At 41.7% G+C, this 23,473-nt stretch overlaps 1 protein-coding gene across 1 annotated transcript in view; it reads right to left on the bottom strand.

Annotated features, from left to right (window-relative positions):
• Positions 1-14,387, bottom strand: part of LOC108701070 (rho GTPase-activating protein 39) — a 73,252-nt gene extending 58,865 nt beyond the window's left edge. The window contains exon 1 of the mRNA XM_018235233.2: positions 14,191-14,387. Coding sequence (XP_018090722.1) covers positions 14,191-14,201 — 11 coding nt within the window. The 5' untranslated portion in view covers positions 14,202-14,387. The remainder of the gene's footprint in view (positions 1-14,190) is intronic.
• Positions 14,388-23,473: the final 9,086 nt, after the last annotated feature.

A 23,473-nucleotide genomic window follows, 5' to 3' on the forward strand; every position in this document is an offset into this window, starting at 1 on the left:
AGATCATTTTGTAAGCACTCGTCAGTGCCTGTTCTGCTAAGGTAGTGATCCGCAACCAGTAGCTCGTGAGCAACATGTTCACCAACCCCTTGGATGTTGCTTCCACTGGCCTCGAAGCAGGTGCTTATTTTTCAATTCCTGGTTTGGAGGCAACTTTTGGTTTCATAAAAAACATATGTACTGCCAAACAGAGCCTCCTGTAGACTGCCAGCTTACATAGGGGCTACCAAATGACCAATCACAGCCCTTATTTGACACCCTAGGAACATTTTTCATGCTTGTGTTGTTCTCCAACTTTGTATACATCTGAATGTTGCTCATGGGTGGAAAAGGTTGGGGACCTCTGTGCTAAGGTATGCGATGAGCATTTATGGCTTCCTAGGAAGCGTGCAAAGTTCAAAGTGCAATGTACCCATTTTCAGTACTTTCCATACTGCCTTGTGACAATGCCACAAGTCTCTGCACTCTATTTCAGAGAAGGGGCTGTGTTCGTCATCACTATATCCATGAGGGTCGGGAGAGGGGTCACTATCTGCTTCAAATATAAAGTGCAGCAAGTTATAGAGACTCTTGCACTTGTGCAAAGAGGAACAATAAATAACCCTTTAGGGGTTTTCTCCACTGGCAGAACCCCCCACTAATAACACCAAATATCATTGTCTCCACCAATTGAGAAAATGCCTAATATAACAGTAGCCTTAGGGGTTTTCATGCTAATTCCATGCCAGGAGTATTTGACAGCAACCACGATCAGCTGACTACAACCGTAATCACCATACTAAACTTCACCCACCCTATTTTTGGATTTAAACGCAATAGGGAGATAATCAGGAAGACTGGCAGCTTGAGAAAGCTGAGACAGTAACAAAAAATGCTGGGGGGGGGAGTGATCCATTCCAGGGAAATAATGAAGGCTCAGCAGCCCTTTCATAGTTCCATGAACTTTCTTCATCACAAGATTACAAATCACCTCTGAAAAAGATTATGGGAGACGCCATGCATTATTAACGAATGCGTGCAAGTGCCAGCAGCTATTAAATTAGATTTTATATAAAGAAAGCCGCAAAGTTCTCAGGCAAACGACTGACCACATCCAGAATGAGCGGTGCCAGTTGGATCTACATAGCAATAGAAGTATTTTACATGCACTATAAAATTAAAGAGGGATTACCTCACTTAAACCCTAGTGAGCCATAATGACCTCGCTGATTCACAAGTTTACTGAGAACCTTTCAGCACACAAACACCAAAACTGGGAATTTCACTGTACGGCGTGATCAAAAAAATCCCTTGACATGACGGACACGTATTACAGAGGTGCAGTGCAAATACATCTATTACATAAGCACACTCTGCAAACAGGTTCAGCTTGCTCTGTAAGCGCTGGACAAGTTCTTAGCAAAGTATCACATATTGTAGTCAGGATTAAGGTTAAATAGTTTCAAGATCTCAGGCTTGTGTCTCGAGTAGAATGTTCCAAAGCCAGGTCTCAACACCCAGCAGCAGGATTATTGCTCTTGGCCAGACTCCTCAATAATCAGGGATTCCAGTAAATATTCATAGGCTGGATGAGCATAATGTGGACGGGTTTAGGGCCTGATGTTGGTCTTAACTAAAAGTGGCCATACTTGATCAGATTTAAGTTGCCAATTCAGGCCAACCAGACTGATATCTGTCAGGTTCCATTTTCAGTTTGGACTGAGAACCGCATTGACTCTTCTGTTGGGGGCATGTAAAAATTACAGGTCACTCGTGATCTTTTCTGCATCACAGTTCAATTTTGCCTCGGCAGAGGGCCCAGAAAAAAAAATCCCCCCAAATTTATGCCACTAATTCCTTGTGCTGGGTTCAGCACAAGGGGTAGGCTGCACTTTAATTCCCTGTTACAAGTAGGATTGTGCACCCAGGGCCAGATTTACATAGCGGGTGCCCCTAGGCCCACTGCCGTTCGTCACCCCTGTCCCCTCCCCTTTATTCATGCAAATTTTCATCATTAGGACAGGAGCAATGGGGAAATGTATCTCCTGCACATCCCAAGTGTTTTTGAACCACTGTAGGTGTGGTTGGGCAGCATGCCGCCCCCTAAAATCCTGCTGCCCTAGGCTTGGGCCTTGGCCTTTCCACAAATCCGGGCCTGTTTGCACCCCTTAATGCTGAAGGACTTGCCACAGGTGATTTTGTTGATAACCCCTTAGGACAGGGGTCCCCAACCTTTTCACCCGTGAGCAACATTCAGATGTTAAAAGATTTGTGGAGCCACACAAGCATGAAAAATGTTCCTGGGTGGTGCCAATTAGGGTTGTGATTGGTATTGGTATCTCCTATGTGGATTGGCAGTCCACAGAAGGCTCTGTTTGGTAGGACACTTGGTTTTTATGTAACCAAAACTTCCCTCCAAGCCTGGAATTCAAAAATAAGCTCATGCTGAGGCCACAGAGAGCAAGATCCAAAGGATTGAGGAGCAACTTGTTGCTCACGAGCTACTGATTAGGGATCACTGCCTTAGGACAATGCTTCCCAAACTGTGGGTCTGCCTCTCCTGGGGGGCTTGGAGCACTGATGTGGGGTTCAGACTGAAGGCCAGTTGGTGGCTGAACTTGGAGGAATGGCAATTTGCTTGCCTAGATACAACTGAAAGCCTTACAAGTTGAATATGTATGTGCTGTACTAGATATTCTTGGAACTATGAATGACTGATACACTGATATAAGCTGATATCTGTGCCCATGTATGAAAAAAAAATGACAACCACTACCTTCAATTCTGACCCATGAAACAATGTAGCAGAAGCCAGCGGATAAAGAGATACAGAGGAGAAGGCTTCATTGTTTGAATAGTCAAAGGCACAATGGGATAAACGACTGCTTCCAGCTGCAATTACATTTACAATTAACCATAAAACCACTGATTATTTTTAATGAACAGTTTCAGGGTGGAGATCTACATTAACATCCAATTCCACAGCCAGTTGCACCACTGACATCCAGAAGCCCAAAAGAAACTTGTCTTCCAAATAGAAAGTCTGTACAAAAGGCTTGTGTTTTTAATAATGTAATAATACTCTTTTATTCTGTTGAGCTGCACCCACATTGTTTTTGTTCTTCCAAAGTTTCCAATAAAGCATTACACATGTTGCCCTTTGGATGAGCCGGATCTGCTAACAAACTGGGGAATGTTTCTAGCTTGTTTGGTCCTTATAGCATGTGGCCCATTGGAGTATGGGTAATTGTATGCTGCTAGTGCTGGAGGCTGTGTATGATTGACTGTCCTACCGGCCACCTCTGAATTAGGCAGGGATTGCATTCTGGGAACATAAAAGTAAAGGGCAACCAAAGCAAGATGGTGTGTCAACTTTGTTTCATGCAGATGTGAGAATCCCACTTCTACTTTATTACTCTTTCTCCTGCATTTGGCGGCTGTCTGTTAACCTTTGTGTTGTGAATATTCCAATCCATTAAATGGCTGCAGGTTGTTGCTAACAGACAACCACATCAAAGTAGATTACACGCAGAGGAGCCAAAACCTAAGATGCAAAGTGTTCACACCACGGTGAAACATGTAAGAAATAAAGGCTGACATTGCACATGAGTGATTTACATCACAACAGCCAGGACAGAATAAAGGGAAGTGCTCTTCAGGACCTATACTATGGGGACCCAAACTAATGCCGGCCATACACAGGCCAACCCTACCCAACAAACACCTATTGGACAGTTTTGAAACTCCCTCAGGCAAATATGTAGTCCTCTTCCAACAAATCTTGGTAGACCTGTAGTATGATCCAATCACTACACCCCAGGCTGCATGGATGGCCAAATATTTGCATCTTTAAAGCTAATGGCACAAATGGCTGAGCAGGAGGTTCATCTTTACCAGGAGCCTCTCCCCTAATTACTTACCGTTCCTGTGCCGGAAGGGGTCCAAGGGGGCTCCCCGCATTGCTAGTGCAGACAGAACAATGGGAACCACCATGGGGACCAAATTTTGGATCCCAGCCCATAGATCACAAGCAGAGAAAACAACATGTGACATTAGTCATAGGTGAATAATCACTGCTCTAGTAATCACTTGACATATCCCCCACTCCAACCTTTGATTTAATATATTGAGGGTCATTCCTGTCCAACACCAGTGCTTACTTTCACTATTGCTTTCATCAAGCAGCCATTATTAGCCAAACAACTTCAGAGAGACATTAAATATTGACCTGATTAAACAGCACTTCAGAGAATAGGTAATGTATTAATTTGGGAGATAAGACCCAAGTAGTTGAATTTTACATCAATGAAAGCGAGTACAACCACTGCACTGTTCCACAATGGAGCATCTGTTAATGTGGCACCATGCAACTCAGTGTGCATTATAAATATTTCTATGTGCATAATATATTGCTTGTAAATCAGAGCAAGTATCTATCCACCAGAAGAAACGTTTTATTGGACATTAGATGCTATTTATACCCCTTCATTAGCTCTCTCAGAGGAAACAGGAGGGTAATAGTAGTGGCTCCAAGCAGCCTTATGGCTTTAGCACACAGGGAGATTTAGTCGCCTGGCGATTAATCGCCTCTTCGGCGGAGCAACAATCTCCCCGAACTGCCCTCCCCCTGCTATAATGAGAAAACGCCAGCGCCCATGCACTCACGCAACTTCGGAAATCGAATCGCCGCGAGTGCATTGGCATTTTCTCATTATAGGAGGGGAAGGCAGTTCGGGGAGCTTGTCGCCCCGCAGAAGAGGTGATTAGTCGCCAGGCGACTAAATCTCCCCGAATCTGCCCGTGTGCTAGCTCCCTTAGGTGAAATGTGAATATGGGTAACTGAACTGGGAACATCATTGGGCGGCATAGTTCTGAAAGCCGGTATAGCAGAGCAAGGTGGCAACAGTAGAGCAAGATGGAGAAAGTACAGCAAGACAGTGACAGAAGGGCAAAATGTTGACATTAAGGGGGTTATTTACTAAAGCTCAAATGTTTCTCATAATTTAAATAAAACAAACTCGACCAAACTCCTATCCACGATATTACCTTATTTATTAATAAAATAACTTGAAAAATTTGGTTTGGGAAAAGTCTCGATAAAATCGTGTCAAAATTCATCATACGAATGTTTCAGATTTGACGATTTTTTGGAGTTATAGCCTGAAAACCTTGAATTTTTATCATACGAAACCCAGCACAGACAACAATATCTTCAAACTGGAAAAAGGGACATCTGCCATTGACTTCTACAGGACCTCGACAAGTTTGAGATGGGAGTATTTTCGGATTTGGATTTTTTTGCTTCTTTGGGGCTTAATAAATCTAGAAAAATTCAAGTTTTTTTTACTCTAAAAATTTGAGTTTTTGGCAGTAAAAAACTCTGACAAACTCGACCTTTAATGAATAACCCACTCCCAGTAAGTGATATGTGGGTCTCAAAATTTATGACCTTCACCTAACTTTCCATAAACTCTTGTTTTTAACTCAACCGAAACCCAACAGGGAGGGCTCGCTGGAAGATAACAGCAACTAAAAAGTGCAAGGCTTCAGGGTGGCAGGTCCAAAATATCAAAATCTGATTTGGTCACCCACCAGAATCAACAACCCCACTTTTAGACCCAAACTCGCCCGACCCACAGATAAAACTGCAGGTCTTGGGTATTGGGTATTGTATAGATAGATCACTTATAACAATATTATTGCTGCCCAACCTTTATAAAAAATGAGTCTCTGAAAAAACTTTGAGTATTTCATACCTCCCAACATTATGGAAATAAAAATAGGGACAAAAAAATTGGCGCGCAGCGTGGTGACATTTTTGGCCAAACCCATTTTTGTGGCCACACCCCCTAATTACCATGTTAATTTTACCTAATTTGGCAGGTTATGAAAGTTTGAACATATTTCTGTGTTTTTTTCAGTTATTACAGTTTTGCTAATAAAGGTGAATTGCCCTTAAAGAGTCTAAAGGTGGCCATAGACGCAAAGATCCGCTCGTTTGGCGACATCGCCAAATGAGCCGATCTTTCCCCAATATGCCACTAACGGGCATGGCTATATCGGGGGTGATCGGATTACGATGATAGCGCAATGGGCTCCGGCGGGACGGTCGGGACAAAATCAAACCTGTCCGATTGATCAAACAACCGATCTCCGCCGGACAAAAATGTCGGGACTCTCCACACACGGTCAGAAAATCGTATGAATCCTTGATTCGTACGATAGGATCTTTGCGTCTATGGCCACTTTAACTCCCAAGAGACCTGTTATCTTATATTTTTACAATTACTTATTTGCTTATCTCAAAATTGTTACAAAGTATCTTATCTGCAGCTGTGTCTGTTCTGGGCTCTCTGCCAAAAGCCAATGAAGTTAGAAACATTGTTTCTTTTTCTGGCTGTTCAGTGCAAAGAATATCGGGACTTTCCAGTACAAACGAGGGACTGCGGGTTGAGCTGTCAAAAGAGGCACTGTCCCTCTGAAAACAGGACAGTTGGGAGGTATGGTATTATTTTTAAAAATAAGTCTTAACTTATGCATTCAATTTGTGTTACCGCCTTAGTTGTGAAATATACCCCTGCTTTGCCCAGCTGTTTGCCAAGAGCTGGTGCTTTCTATCACATGCTCTTGCACCAAGGGGTGGGGACACTTTTTTAGTTTGCCAATTGTATCCCAATAAATGTGCTAGCGTAAGTAATAATGGTGTGATGCAACTAATTAATTGTAAATTCAGGCAGATAATTACACTGGAATGCGAAACACCCATTCGCCACAAGTTATATAATTCCCAAGAAACTCGAATGTACTTCTTTTGATGCCAAATGGAACCACAATGCATCGCAGTCACCTCCATCAGCGCTTCTGTCCTCGTTTTATTAAAGATCAGTCTATTATTCTCATAACAACAGTTTTTTTCCCAGCACTTTAGAAGGGTGATGAAAACATCGGAATAATACAACAGCCCCAGCTGAAGTGACAAAAATCCAGACTTCTGTTAAAAGGAGTCTTTGCTATGAGATTTCTATAATGTAAGTGGGGGGAAAAGCCATGTTTCTGAGAACAAGAATGCACAAGATGAGAGAGGTGTCTACCCGCAGACAAGGCTCAACATGCCGTCTCCATTAATGGGCCTGCATTGTGCAGCCTTGAGGACTTTGCATGTGAACCTGACTGCTCCCTTTTCTGTCTCATCTTCGGTTAACCCTTGCTATGCTACACATGCCTCCAGGCTTCTCAAGGAAAGTCAGCAATAGTTTTGCTACATTCATACATCTAGATTTTAGCTGCTGAACTTCTCCACAAGCTCAACTGACTGGCGTTTTTACCTGATCCTCTTCTGCTGATCAATGTGCCTGCACCCGGAAACATTGCCTCCACTCGGCTGCAGGGAGACAAGTGGATATCAACTTGAAATGCAAAATCTTGCGTTTTGGTGATGAAATCTGCCATGTCCGCCTGCACCCGAGCAGAGGCACATTAATCAGCAGAGGATTGGCCCAGATCTGCTTCGTGTGGCACTAGCTTGAGCCAGTGACTAGTGATGGCTGAATCTGACCCGTTTCACTGAAAATTTTCGTGACAGCGAAAAATTTGCCATTTTTAAATTCTATTGCCTACAATTTTTTTTGCAGCGAAACCTGTAGAAAAATTTCCCGCATCGCTACCAGTGACCCAAATTGGCGCTACAGATTTGGCAGCATCAGTACATTGATGTGATCTTCTACCAATGGGTCTGCATCGGGTCCCATTATGATGCAATAGTTGGCCAGGGGACCAGACTTTTACATCAGCCCAATTTGGCACAGAATGTTGTAGGCAAAATCTGGAATAGACCTGGAAAAGTATGACCAGCTTCAGAATGTAACTCTGTTGTGGGTGAAACTAGACAGGCAGATTCTGCGCGCTAAACCTACTGATGAAAACAAGGGACAATAGACAATATGGCCATCTTTCTAATGTTCCGCTTGTTTAGGATCACAGTCCAAAAATGTTAACACCAACCAACCAACATCCATAGTGTATATATATATATATATATATATATATATATATATATATATATATATATATATATATATATATGCTTAGTACAATTGTAATTCAAATAATTTAAGACAAAGCCAAAAATTGTTTAAAAAGAGCCTAAGAGTTATGTGGGTGATTACATGACAAAAAAGCCATACAAGATATTGCTAATATGACAATACTGAACACATTAAAGATTAAAGGGATCCCCACCAAAAAAAACACCTTCTTGTATATTTATAGTTTCTTTCACTGTGCAAAAATAATTTGTTAGGTAACCCCTTTAAATTTCTTCAGTAATTTCTACTATATTTCAAAGTAATTTCAACATAACGGAGTGAAATACTATATTTCAAAGAATTTTGAACATATTTCCTTAGAGCACTTAAAGCATAATTTAACATTTTTCCAGATTTTCAAAAAAAAAAAGTTAAAGAGGGGCTCCACTGTACAAAAAAAACAGTTCTTACAGTAATTGCAGGGGAGAAAGCTATGTTGTAGTCACAGACGGACTCAAGCTCTGACATAATACACCAGTTCACAAATAGCCCCTTTAAGAACAGAGGCCAGCAAAGAACACTCAACAGTTGGCCCATTTGTCGCCATAAGTCAGTTTGTTAACAGCTGGCCCCCGGCTTTTGAGGCCTATCACGTCTCAGTAAGACTTCATGGTATGAATAATATATAGTGAGTGTGTTTACAAGAAACAACCTGAAGAATCTCTTGGGGTCTGTTAGTTAAATTTCATGTTTGCTGTACAGGGCAAGGAAAAGTGTAAAATGAGCAGTGGCCATCACACTCATATTTTACCTTTTCATTAGTTTCCTTCAGTATGATTAGATTTCTAGCATGCATTGTGTCCTGGCCTAGCTTATTGGTTTCCATCATTATGGGCTTCCATCATTATGAGCTTGCACCCTTGGTTTAAAACCTAAGCATTGCTTCAGGCCAAAGGCACTTGGTCAATAAGGTGCAAAGCAATGTCCAGCAATAATGTGCATGGCACCTAAGTACCCATAGCTTAAAGGTCCACTTGAGATTCATGTTTGTGTTTGTGCCTAACAGATATAGCAAGAGAAGTCCTTTATTTTCTTTTTGTTGTTCTTCCAAACTTCTGTGAAAGGATTACTTGCTTGCCTTGCCTAAGCAGCCATTGTCTCCATGCAGGCTTACCATACACTCCTCATCACCTCCCACTGGGCTGCTATTGTCTTCATAATCTTTTTAGAAAAAGACCCATTGGTTATAGTCCTAGTGCTACCGGGTTCCAAGAAAACCCCGATCAGCAATAAGCATTCTCCTCAAATCCTAATTGATGTACAGAAAAGTTGGACTTCCACTGCCGAAGTTATAGACACATGCCATCATCAGATCAGCCAAGGGCCAATAACTTCATATAGGGTACATGAATGTAGCCAGCTGACTTTGATACTACATTAGGGACACAGCCTTTCTGTTTTGCTCTGGACCCTGTACAAAAGCACAAACTTGGCCTGGAATTAAATGCGTGGGAATTAACAATGACCAGTGACAAAGGGAAGATATGGAAACAATAAAAAGTATACTCCTACTTCTCATATTTGTAGTCAGTGACGTGGCCAAAGGCTACAATTTACTTACACTGAGAGAACACAGAAATGTTTACTTGCCTGTAACATGCCCTTAAACACACTGACTATGGGACACTCTAGTCTGTGATATTCTCTCCACGTTGGCTATATCCAACCATAACCCCCTCAGAACTATGTTATCCAATCAAAACCTCAAATTTCCTGAATCCACATCACTCATGTCCCACAGTCACGAGTCTTTCCCCACTCAAGCTCAGGAATTTCTAAACCAAGACATGGGAGCTAAATATGGCTGACATGCTCCATGGGTCTACTTGTCTGTTGCTCTGTCTAAGCTTTAAACAACAATACTAATTTTATAGCGTTAGCAATGCAGCAAGAATGTATTAAAATATATATATTACAACAGGTTTGATTGCATTTATTCTTCACGGAGATGCCAATAAACTCCATTAACGGACTGTTAAGTAATGCCACAGGCAGGGAAAATGGTGCCTATAGTAACAGTGGGATAATAGTCTCTGGGAAGGGAGTGTGACTGTGGGATAGCAGGTATAGTAGGGAGAGATGGTGCCTATAGTAACAGTGGGATAATAGTCTCTGGGAAGGGAGTGTGACTGTGGGATAGCAGGTATAGTAGGGAGGGATGGTGCCTATAGTAGCAGTGGGATAATAGTCTCTGGGAAGGGACTGTGACTGTGGGATAGCAGGTATAGTAGGGAGAGATGGTGCCTATAGTAACAGTGGATAATAGTCTCTGGGAAGGGAGTGTGACTGTGGGATAGCAGGTATAGTAGGGAGAGATGGTGCCTATAGTAACAGTGGGATAATAGTCTCTGGGAAGGGACTGTGACTGTGGGATAGCAGGTATAGTAGGGAGAGAGGGTGTCTATAGTAACAGTGGGATAATAGTCTCTGGGAAGGGACTGTGACTGTGGGATAGCAGGTATAGTAGGGAGAGATGGTGCCTATAGTAACAGTGGATAATAGTCTCTGGGAAGGGAGTGTGACTGTGGGATAGCAGGTATAGTAGGGAGATATGGTGCCTATAGTAACAGTGGGATAATAGTCTCTGGGAAGGGACTGTGACTGTGGGATAGCAGGTATAGTAGGGAGAGAGGGTGTCTATAGTAACAGTGGGATAATAGTCTCTGGGAAGGGACTGTGACTGTGGGATAGCAGGTATAGTAGGGAGGGATGGTGTCTATAGTAACAGTGGGATAATAGTCTCTGGGAAGGGATTGTGACTGTGGGATAGCAGGTATAGTAGGGAGGGATGGTGTCTATAGTAACAGTGGGATAATAGTCTCTGGGAAGGCAGTGTGACTGTGGGATAGCAGGTATAGTAGGGAGAGATGGTGCCTATAGTAACAGTGGGATAATAGTCTCTGGGAAGGGAGTGTGACTGTGGGATAGCAGGTATAGTAGGGAGAGATGGTGCCTATAGTAACAGTGGGATAATAGTCTCTGGGAAGGGAGTGTGACTGTGGGATAGCAGGTATAGTAGGGAGAGATGGTGCCTATAGTAGCAGTGGGGATAATAGTCTCTGGGAAGGGAGTGTGACTGTGGGATAGCAGGTATAGTAGGGAGAGATGGTGTCTATAGTAACAGTGGGATAATAGTCTCTGGGAAGGGAGTGTGATTGGTCCTATAATAATTGGTCCTATATCTGTTTGTTGCGACAAGGAACAAGATGGCAGCAAACACGAAATCAGGCTTCCAATATGTTCTCCTCGTCATCTATAGAAAAATAAAGTGAATTGAAACCATGCTGATAATTAGAATAAATAGGATACTTCTATTCTAGGCATCTGGCAAGCTAGCTGTTATGGACTTGGTAGCCACTAGCTGGCCAGTTGGTTGTAAAGATGTCCTTCCATGGGCAGGGGTAAATCAGTAAAACAGAAGAACATCTGAACAAACACTGGTATATCCATTTAGGTTTCCCAAGTGACTACACTGAGGCACCCACTGCATTACAAGATCCCTGGGAAAAAGGAAGCCGGGGCTGCTGAACTTTAACAATCACTGGAATTCAAGGAAATTGATTTTCTCTATGGAGGGGGTGGGGAGGGGGGTCACCGACCTTCAACGGTTATATTTACTTTCATTTTTGTACACATTTTTTAAAAAGTACAATCCACCCCCTCCCATGCTGCCTAATGAAACACTGATCTCCAGCAATGGGATTTTGAGTTCCCAGAATACCCACCCCCTGACAGTTACGAGGAATGACAGAACCGGACGATAACACTTTAATTACATTTTGAAATGATGCAGACGAGTGGGGCCACGATATTACTGTTCCCCTGCCTGCGGCATCCACATTACAGGCCTCTAAGCGATTCTGCAGCTGCTCAGAGTATAATATGGAATCCCAAAGCTAGCATGGAACCATCTCCTTCCCCTCAATACACTTATTTGCAGCCTGTCGTGTAGAACCAAAACAGAGAAGCACTATTATAAAGGACAATTGTCTGTGCTTGCAGTTGGCTTAGCCAAGCCATTCAACTTTTATATTGGGCCCATTCTTAAAGAGACAGCAACTTCAAAAGAATGTTAAAAATGAAACTTAAAGCAAAGATAGGTAATACTACTTGTTTTTATTCTAACAAAGTTGGGGGTGGTTTCTGAATGTAACTTTGTCCTTTCCTGTTGTCCCTCGGCATAGCACATTACAACTTACTGTCAGGAAAGGCACAGTGCAAACAACAACCAAACTAAATTGTGCCCAACATGCTGTAGTCTTTTGGGTATCACATTGCTTACTTGAATCATGCCGAGTTTTCAAGTGGTCGCCCAATGGGCACACTAGCTGTCCAGCACGGTAAACCTTGGTCACATATACAATAACCCATATGTCTATAATAGTCAAAATCCAGTACCCCATGTCCAGAGCCACCCACAGGGGAAGGGGAGCAGAAATAATTTTTTTTTTGGTTGGACAGACAATCCATGTTCATTCTACAGACAAGCACCCCATTTACTGTCTATATATTACATTCCCATATAGGATACCTCACCCTAAAAGGAGAAGTTGATAACCCTCAGTGTTTCTAGTCGCTTACCTCCCATCTAAGGTGGCCATAGACGTATAGACAATGGTGTAAGAAACTAATTTTCATGCCATATTTGGCGCATGTATGGTGGGAGACGAGACAACCGATATCGGCAGAAGACTTGGATATCGGTCGGCTCGTCGATCGGGCCAGCCCGAAAATTGGGCGACTTTGAAGGCATCGGAACATCGGCCATTGCTTGTGCTGAATCGTCAGATACAGGTAAAATTTCTTAATTTTCTCCCTGTATATCCGACAATTCAGCTCTACACGTGTGTACTGAAACAAACGATCTTTCTTGGAAAGATCGTAATTGTAACATCTATGGCCACCTTTGGGCTGAGGCTCCTCTTCTTCACACAATGTAATTTACTTGTCTTTAAATAGGTATATCTATCTATTTTATATATATATATATATATATATACACACACACACACATATACAGGTATGGAATCTATTATCCAGAATGCTTGGGACATGTTGGTTTTTCCAAACAAGGGATCATTCCATGATATCAAGCACCATGCATTGAGAAAGGATCTACACACAGAAATACCAAGCAGGATCGTTTTGCCATCAGTTATGTTCTGTGCTGACTTAGTTACCATTGAGTACTGTCCTGTCCAGTGGCGTAACTAGATATTACTGGGCCCCAAAGCAAATTATTTTTCAGGCCCCCAAAATGTTTAGAGGTTGACTTGTTTCTCCAATATTTATTGAAATTGTATATGAATTAGGGCCTCATGGGGCCCCTATACCTCCTGGGCCCCCCTGCAGCCACAGGGTCTGCTTCCTCTATAGTTACGCCCCTGGTCCTGTCATTACTGCAGAGAAAGAGCTACAAGCCCAACAAAGTGAGGGGCTACTTGTGGTCCTGTTGTTGTTACCGAGCTACAAAACCATATCTAACACTACTATTTAACAATATCCAACAGGAGAGCATTTCTCTACAATATACAACACCTTTATTACATATATACCAATGATATCTGTACCCTATAAGTAAAATTGCATATAATTATATATATATCCAGTGTGTACTCTTAGCACTTTTCGAACTAGTCATGTAACCTGTGCTATCCAATTTTCTGTTTCCTAGACACACTTATATACAAGTTTACACCACTAAAAGCAAAATCTTCCCCCACTGAACATGTCCCATGAAACCCCACCAGATTATATTTAGAATACACAGAACATGAAGTGACGAGCACACTCCATTCAGTGTAAGTGCCTCGCACGCTTGTGGAGTTGCCAGCAGCACTAACGTCTCCAGGTCACAATAACAACACAAAAGCAACTGTGAGTCTCCTGTCTCTGTGCTGTTTCTCTAAGTCACTATAAGTAGCAGAGTGGGGTTCAGGGGACACTTTAAAGCTCCCCCTTCCGGGAAACACAATCCATTGTATGAGTCCCATAGTGAGGGATCCCAGAAGGTGGAAGTGCTGCTCATCCACATTGTCACACTGAGAGAGAAGCTTCCCTTCTGGGATCTCTTCCCATAGAACTTCCAGCCCAAGTTTGCTCCTGCAGCCCTGCACCCCGTGCTTACCTGTCAGCCATCTTTCTGAGTGCTCCCCTCACATGGTCTGATGCAAAAGCTGGACTTGTAGATCAAAAAGGCCAGAAAGCGGTGAGCTGGGGGATCCCTGGGATCTGCTGGGATCCAGTGTGCCTGAGCAAAGTGACTAGTGTAGGTTTGAGCGTCCCCCCCCCCTCCTCCTGTGTGAGTTGTGACTCAGGCTGTGCCTTCCCAGGCAGGATGTGTAATGTGATTCCTCTGCCTCAGATTCCACCCCCTTTGCTGCTTTGTACAGAGCTGGGACATGCAGTAGCTGCCTGCTCAGAGATGGGATGGGGGGGGGGATTAACCACTTGCCTGCCACACCACTCTCTGGCACTTTAACAACATGGCTGTTCCATAAGTACAGGGAGCACATACCCTGGTGCCGCCTAGTTATTTATAACAACCTGTTGATCTAAAACTCCTAGCTTCCAATGACTTTGGCTGATGTTGTATGCTGGGAGTTGTAGTGCAACAACAGGAACAGTGGTTCCATTTTCCCCCTACATCTTTGCTGTACGTACACACTGTACCATAGTAACTGTCACTTCCCTTGGCACTATCTTGCCATTCTATATACAACTAGGGTTGCCCCAATGTTATTGATCCCAATGTTATTAATAGGGAAAAAAGATAAATATATAGGAAGGCCGGTATTTTTTTCCAGAAAAGGTGGCAACCCCATGCACACACCACCCTGCAGTAACAGTCCCTTCCAATTGCACTATCCTGCCTTACTATTCACACTATCACACAGTTACAATCCATTCCCCTGACATCAACTTGCCTTACAATACACACAGTTACATAGTTAAAGTAGTTAGGGTGGCCATACATGAGCAAATTAAAGCTGACAATATCGGCAGCTTATCTGCCCGTGTATTGGTGTTCCGACGGGTCTCCCCAATCAATATCAGGCCAAATATCGGGCGGATATTGATTGGGCAGGTTTGATTTTTTTTTTGCGATTTAGGACTGCATTGTCTAGTTGATGCAGTCCTCGTCCCGTTGGCACCCATTTTCTTCTTTGTAATCCGACCATTTTGTCCTAGGGCCAAACAATCCAATTAACCCGATATCGCCCTGACTTTGGTGGGCATATTGGGTTATGATCCGCCAAACGAGCGGTACTTGTCATGTATGGCCAACTTTACAGACCCTTCCCCTGACATCATATTATTCATCATATTATTTTACTTTCTCACACTCTGACTCTATGTTGCCTTACGAACTGACCCATAGTTACTGTCCCTTTCATGAAACCAGGGAAGCACAGTTGAGTTTCTTAACTTTCACTCCCCATATAACTAGTGCTCTGTGCTCCCCACAGAGTTTACGTCCTGCTTGCACCCCACTGATGCACAGGACCTCTGCTACCAATTGGGTGATATTAACATTTTTAGAAATTCCCCTTTGGAGAAATTTCCCTTGTCAAAAGTCCCACATTGGGGTTTTCTTCACTTTATCCTCCCCAAATACACTTTCACTTCCACATTACAGACGTGATGATTATTCACTTATATTATAGATCACAATATTTCATTCCAAAACGTACTTATATATATATACGCCGTCAGTGCATTCTGTGGTAAAACAAATGAGCTGTTTAATCATTTTGTGTCCCAGTGAATAGGGTGGGGAGGGATTTTCAAAGGAAGTTTAATTAAAGGAACATTATATTAACCAAAATATATTTAGGATATAATACAAGCTTTGTGAGGCTTTTCTGGCTAAACAATGGTGCTCCCATATCAAAGAGATACTCTGTTCAATAGTTATTGTTTAGTTCATTTAGCACATTAGTGTATGCAAGTACTTTCACTTCATTAGTGCAATCATGGCTGCTCCCGCTGTTTCGTTTAACACGGATAGGCAGATAAATAAGGCTTCATTTACTACATGCAAGACAGGGTGCAAAATGCCAAAACCAGACACATTCTGCAATTTTATTTGCACTCTACGCCTGACGTGTGTTTAGCAGTGCAGTATTGTTGAGTTGTGTAGCACCCTAGGCAACCTGGCTGGCCGCTGCGTAGATGCGCATGTAGGTGATCATGTGCACCAATGAGAATATGCTTACGCACACCAGTGAGAATAGGTGCGCTCTCACTTACAGACCGTAGCCGGGCAGAGAGGAGAGAGCTCATAAAGTTATGAGAGATGGCTCTTTTCTGCCTGACAGCTTTTTGCTTCGTTTTTGCTGCCTGACAGCCACAAATACCCAGGGGTGCTACTGCCCCCAGGTGCCTCCGCAACACAACACCTTTCTCAGTTACAGTCGAATGGACATACATCCTAAAATTTGCACCATGTGACTTTCAGCATCTTAAATGCCACTGACTTGCATATTTTATATATATACAGTGTCGGACTGGCCCACCGGTATACCAGGAAAACTCCCGGTGGGCCCAGGTGTCAGTGGGCCCTTGTGCTGCTAAACATTTGGCCTATTTCATGGTCATTCTCTATTTCTATGAGAACAAAGAGGCTAAATAGATGGAATAATAGATTATAGTATGTAAAGAAAAGAGACTAGGAGAATAGAGGTTGAGTGAGGAGAGGAAGAATAATAGTACTAAGAGTGGGCTCCTGGTCTAAATTTTCTTGGTGGCCCCTGGTCTAAGGTTTTTGGGTGGGCCCCTGGTGTCCCAGTCCGACACTGTGTATGTATATATATATATATATATATATATATATATATATATATATATATATATATATATATATATTAATCAGTTGTGAAGCCCCCAGAGTATCCTACACCAGTTAGGAGAGTTGTTTGAACAACAATATAATATGATAATATATATAAATATATAAATATATATATACAGATATCATTACAGCACCTGTGTACTTATGTCCCTGTTCTATGAAAGCACTTTGGCTCATTTACTATCCCCAGGCAAATCTGCATCTGGCCAGTAACCCATAGCAGCCAATCAGTGAATGACCAGAAGAAACAAAATAAACCAGTGTTACACCAAAATGTAATTAACTGCCATTTGTTAATACAGTAATGTTAATTTGCCCATTGTTATTAAATGAGTCAGTTACAGGGGGTTCTTTATAGCAATGGGGAGGCCTGGGGCTCAGTACAAGGCATTCTGTACATTACACTGTCTGTAGTGTTAATGTGTGGTACATTTATATACCTCCCAACTGACAGTCACGATTTTGACAGCTCAACCAGCAGTCCCGGATTGTAACTGAAATGTCCGGACTTTCTCTTTGATCTGCTGCACTGAACCATCAGAAAAATATACAAAGTTTCTAAAACTTAATTGGCTTTTGGCAGAGAGCCCAGAATAAGTGGCAGCTGCACATAGATACTTTGTAACAGTTTAAGAAAAGAAAAGAAACAATTGTAACTATTAAAGATAAGTAGGTCTCTTGGGGAAACTGTGAAGTGCATCTTAAAGGGCAATTCACCTTCATTAGCAAAACTATAATAACACATAAAAGCACAGAAATGTGTTCAAACTTTCATAACCTGCAAAATTTTGTAAAATGGACATGGTAATTAGGAGGTTTGGCCACAAACATGGGTGTAGTCAAAATATATTGCCACGCAGAGCTACTAATACACTACTGGCCCTAGGCATGCTATAAGAATGAACAGCATATCTTGTTATCATACTGGGGAACCCCTGGCCTGAAGTAGATACTTGGGCAGCCAAATGTAGAAAAGGGTACTGGCAAAAGCCATTTTTTCCATCACACATGGGTTAGCACCAGCCTCCTCTGGGCAATCAACATAGGGGCAGCCAACTTGCCCTTCCATTACTCTGACTGTCTTGAGCGATGAGCTTTCAGTGAAAGCTGGCATTATGATTTGTCCCTACTTTTTGACAGACAGCTTGTCCTTCCACCTCTCTCCAGTGACTTCCATTGGTCCATCTAGAATTCTCATAGCATAGCTAACTACAGCTGCTTTGGCATGGAGTTTACAGCACAGACGGGAATTGATCTCACAACCTTTGGAGGAAAGCGCCTTAACCACTTGACCATTCCGGAGGCCTCCCTTAGTGAGGTACCTGGGGTTCATATTAACTCTGTGAGGCGGAAGATGGATTGCCGGCACTGCCAGTCAATGTAGAGGCACAAGGGAATGTTCGTTTGTTATGGTCATCTGGAAAAATCAGCAGGTTTAGCCTCTGTGGCGCACTAAATAAAGTGCCGGTTCTCTGCTTGTGGAGTCCAGGGTTCAAGTCTTGTGTGGATGATTTTCTGTTTATGCCTGTACAGAGCTTTTCTTTAGGCTGCATTCAAGAGTGGCTGCTACTTTGGAGTTGCAAAAACTGGCATCCCCACACGTCAGTTCTATGGCGCATGGAGCAAATTGCTTCCCCCAAAGGGCCCGGTGTTTGTGCCCTGGTTGTTACCTTATAGCAGTAGTTGCCTTTTCTTCAGTCTACATTAATGAGTAACCGATATTTACCATTCGGTAAAGCGCCAAAAGCTGCCTTCGCTTATCAGCTTCTCAAATGTTTATTTTCAAGCAATCTACAGAATCCTGTCAATGTAGAGGCACAAGGGGACATTTGGTTGTTGTGGTCATCCGGAACCCTTCCCAGCAAAATTTGGCTCTGTGACGTGGGCAGCTAAAGTGCATGTTGTCTCCTGTGGAGTCCTGAGTTTGAATCCAAACAGCAATTAGATTTAGAACAATCTCCTACAAATCAAAAAACAAAAGCGAAGATCTGATTGGTTGCTATGGGCAACCCTCCTTTTATCACAGTCAGGCTACCTTCCCATCCCACCTAGGCAATCCCATCAACTGACCTAGGGGCAAATAGCTTGTCCCTCCTTCCATCACAGGCAGGCTATCTTCACCCCTACCTTTGCCGGCCGACACTGCCTTTTTGATGTAAAGGCACAAGGGTACATTGGGTTGTTATGGTCATCCAGAATTTCACATGGGGACGTTTGGTTGTTGCGGTCATCCAGAACCCTTCCAAGCAGGATTAGGCTCTATAGTGTGGGTGGCTAAAGAGCATGTTGTCTTCCTGGGTTGGAATCCCGGGGTGGATTGTTCTATGTTGCATGCTGCAAATCACCGGTTTCAACCCCGAGGGCCTGGGGTTTAATCCGCGGCTGGTACCTTTTGCCGTAAGTCGCTTTTCTTCAAGCCACATTAATGGGGAACCAATATTTATGATTCGGTAAAGCACCAAAGCTGCCTTTAGCTATCTACAGAACCCTGTCTTTGTTCATCAATTTACCAAGGTGAGCTAATGCAAGGCACGCCCCAAAAAGGCCAGCGGGGGGCGTTCTTACAGGCATCCACTGTAAGAAAAATGGCAGCCGAATGTTGAGATAGCCCTTCAGCAAAGGAGGTTGCCAACTGCCATGTTGTTTTTCAGCAAGGCCATGGCAGCCAAACAGCAATTAGATTTAGAACAATCTCCAACAAGTCAAAAAACAAAAGCAAAGATCTGATTGGTTGCTATGGACAACCATATGCCTCATAGTTCCCATAATATTGAGATATATCTTGAAAACCTACTTTGTGTGTACAATTATAACTAGAAATCCCCATATCTATTGAATGCTTAAATAATACATATAGTATTCTGGAGTTTGTTGACTTGTATACATCAAGGACCCACAGAAGTAGTATATCACATTTTCGAAGCACCGCTCCAGAAATAAAGTTACTTTAGAAGACACGGCTAAAATGGCTTTCATTTTTAATATGGGCCTGAACAGTTATCTGTTTGTCCTGAAAATCCAGTTATGACAACAACAATATACATTAAAAGAATAATAGTTTGGTTTGTTATGCTCTAATTATCCTTTCTCGCATTCCAAACCCTTCTTCTTAGTTATATTTAGGCATAAATTATTAGAATACACCCAAGCTGCTCTTTTGATCAGTAGTTATTTATAATTAATATGGCCTGCATCATTATCATCTTGTATTATATCATTTTGAAATCTGACATTTTTTTAAGAGTTCTAATTTTAAAGTTCTATATGTCAAAAGGTCTATTCGTCAAAATTCACAAATTCGAATGTAAATTCGAATGTGAGATTTATCAAACCTCACCATGGAAACAGTCCAAAATCAAATATTCGCCACGTAAAACCTGCTGAATTCATTTACAAGTCACTGGCAGAGGTCTGTTGAACCATTTAAATATATTAATTGCCTTGCTGACATTCAAGGTTTTTTTTCGGAGGAAAACTTGATTCAAATTAGATTAAAAACCCTTTAGTGTTCCCTTTATAATTATATATATATATATATATAATATAAATTATATATTAAATATATATATATATATATATATATATATATATATATATATATATATATATATATATATATATATATATATATATATATATATATATATAATAGATAGATAGATAGATAGATATCCTGGCTGAATCTTCTAAAGAGGGGATATCTCTCACCCTCAGTCCTATAGTAGACAAAGGGGCGAATATCGAGGGTTAATTAACCCTCAATATTCGACCATCGAAGTAAAATCCTTCGACTTCGAATATCGAAGTCGAAGGATTTACCGCATTTACTTCGATCGAACGATTTGAAGGATTTAAATCCATCGGGGAAGGTCCTCATAGGCTAACATTGGTGCTCGGTAGGTTTTAGGTGGCAAAGTAGGTGGTCGAAGTTTTTTTTAAAGAGACAGTACTTCAACTATCAAATGGTCGAATAGTCTAACGATTTTTAGTTCGAAACGTTCCATTCGAAGTCGTAGTCGAAGGTCGAAGTAGCCAATTCGTATGTTGAAGTGGGACAGAAACAAAGTGCCCATTACCTGCAAAAATGCATTGTAAGTGCCCCTTAGTATTTCTTATGGCCTGAAGTGGAATACAAATGTAAGGGAAAAAAAGGCTGTTTTGATCTGCAAAATGCTGAATAATATAAAGTCGTAGGTACTGTCCCCAGTAGCAGAAAGAAAAACATTGGAGGGCTCCTCTACAAGACAATGGTTTGGCCTTCTAGATCTTCATTAGTTCTTCATAAAATATAGTTCCTACTCTCAGCCTCCAAGAGCCTAAAAAAACTGCCCCCTCCCAGTCATAGAATTATATGTCCTCTATAGGAATGAATAGTTATCTCTGCCACAAACATGTACCTTTCCCCAATCGGCCAGTTGCCTAAATATCAACTGTTCAAACTTTTCAGTCTTGAGCAAGATGTAGCCGTTCAATTCTGACGCATGAAGCTTCCCAGGTGTAGAATTCATCAATGGGAGCCACTGTAGGGAAAAAAATGCAAAGCGCTTGTAGTATCACAGAGCTCAGTGTCAGACAAATAAAGTGACATGTTTCTCCTTTCAGTCATTTCCCTGAAAGCACCATATACTGGCAGAGGAAAAAAGAAACATGTAAGAGACACGGCAGAAAGGAATGAGGGTAATTACACAAAAAAGAAAAATAGTAACAGTAGCTGAGACTTAAATGTGAAATTTTGCTGCGGTGTGTGCCTCCACTTTTCTAACTGTAATTCAAAGTCTAATTAAAGTCACAAATGTCATGATTCAAAAATGATACACAGTAGTCATAGCCCAAAGTACCCCCAGTCCAAGGGTTGTACATAGTTGAATAATTTCAAAAGGCAAAATCGGGAACGACTTACTGTTTAGTGAAGACGGAGCCCAAATATTATAAAAATGAAAAAACTTTATTAGGACATACTCTAGTGAGACGCATTTCGTGCCAAAGGTGGGCACTTACTCATAGGGCACTTCAAATGGGCATACGTTTATTAATACAGCTTTTACACATTGTCATTTTTTTCCAAATAATTTCATATAAATTGATGTACAGGTATAGGATCCCTTATCTGGAAACCCGATAGCCAGAAAGATCCGAATTACGGAATGGCTGTCTCCCATAAACTCCATTTTATCTAAATAATCCAAATTTTTAAAAATGATTTCCTTTTTCTCTGTAATAATAAAACAGTAGCTTGTACTTGATTCCAACGAAGATATAATTAATCCTTATTGGAAGCAAAACCAGCCTATTGGGTTTATTTGAGGTTTAAATTAATTTCTAGTAGACTTAAGGCATGAAGACCCAAATTACGGAAAGATCCATTATCCGGAAAACGCCTGGTCCCGAGCATTCTGGATAACAGGTCCCATACCTGTATATGCATATACACGAGTCGCCATGAATAAGGAACACCAATGAGGATAAATGTTTATCTTCAACAAAAAAATAAACATAAACTGAAATGCAATATCCTGGCTTGGGAGATCTGTGAAAAAAATTGTTGAGAAAGCAAAGAAGCTTATTTTGTGCACATTCCCAGTGTGTTTGAGTATATACATATGATTGGAAGATGGCAAATTGTTACCATTAGACAATAGAGTTTGTGCACACAGCTTATTTAATGCACGTTCTGATGTATGCTATGAAGGTGCTATATAAATAAAAGATAATACAAACATACTGTATGGTGGAAGCTGCCATGTTGGCATAACAGTATAGTAATGTTTTTGTTTATTTTTATATATTCTACATTCTCCCACTGACAGCTCAGTGTTACCAGGGAAACACATATGGCCAGTAATAAAACGAGTATCTCAGCTGACATTCCTCTGGGTGACTTTCCCGTGGTCATTGCACACAATGAGGCCTGTCTGACCTTCCCCTCACACATATTGTGAACACAGTAAGCAAAGCAATAAAAACAATCCTTACATAAACAAATCCAGTTATGGAATATAACACTACGGGAAAAGATGTTGTAACTGGGCTGAAAGTAAATACAATTTGATAGGGGTTTTTTTTAAACACATTTTGCTTTTAAACACTAGGATGAGTTTATTTAAAAAAAAAAAAAGAAAGAAGTGTTATTGGTAAAGCAATCTTATCGCCACCTAGTGTATGAAATGCTGAGCTAGGCATGGTGACTGAGGAGGAATCAAAGCTGCTGGCCATACATATGGAGATCTGATTGTATGGTGATATGCCTCCCTTGAGGTGGACAATATCCGGCTGATCAAATTATGGGCCCTACTACCTGATCATACCGAGGATAAAACGGGCTGTTGGATCGAGGGCCGCATCTTGTTGAGGGGATTTTTTAGCCTGGTCAATAGACCTCTGGCTGACTTTCGGGCAGATATCGATTGGGGAAGCCCGTCGTAGGGTGCCATACACTGGGCAATAAGATGCCAATTTAATCTGTCGGTAGCTAATATCTGCCCGTGTATATACCAGTTCAATTTACGCAGCTCTCAATAATGATCACAAACTCAAGTATCGGCTCAAGAACATAAAG

This window comes from Xenopus laevis, chromosome 9_10L (assembly GCF_017654675.1).
Source record: "Xenopus laevis strain J_2021 chromosome 9_10L, Xenopus_laevis_v10.1, whole genome shotgun sequence".
In the NCBI taxonomy this organism is placed as follows: domain Eukaryota; kingdom Metazoa; phylum Chordata; class Amphibia; order Anura; family Pipidae; genus Xenopus; species Xenopus laevis.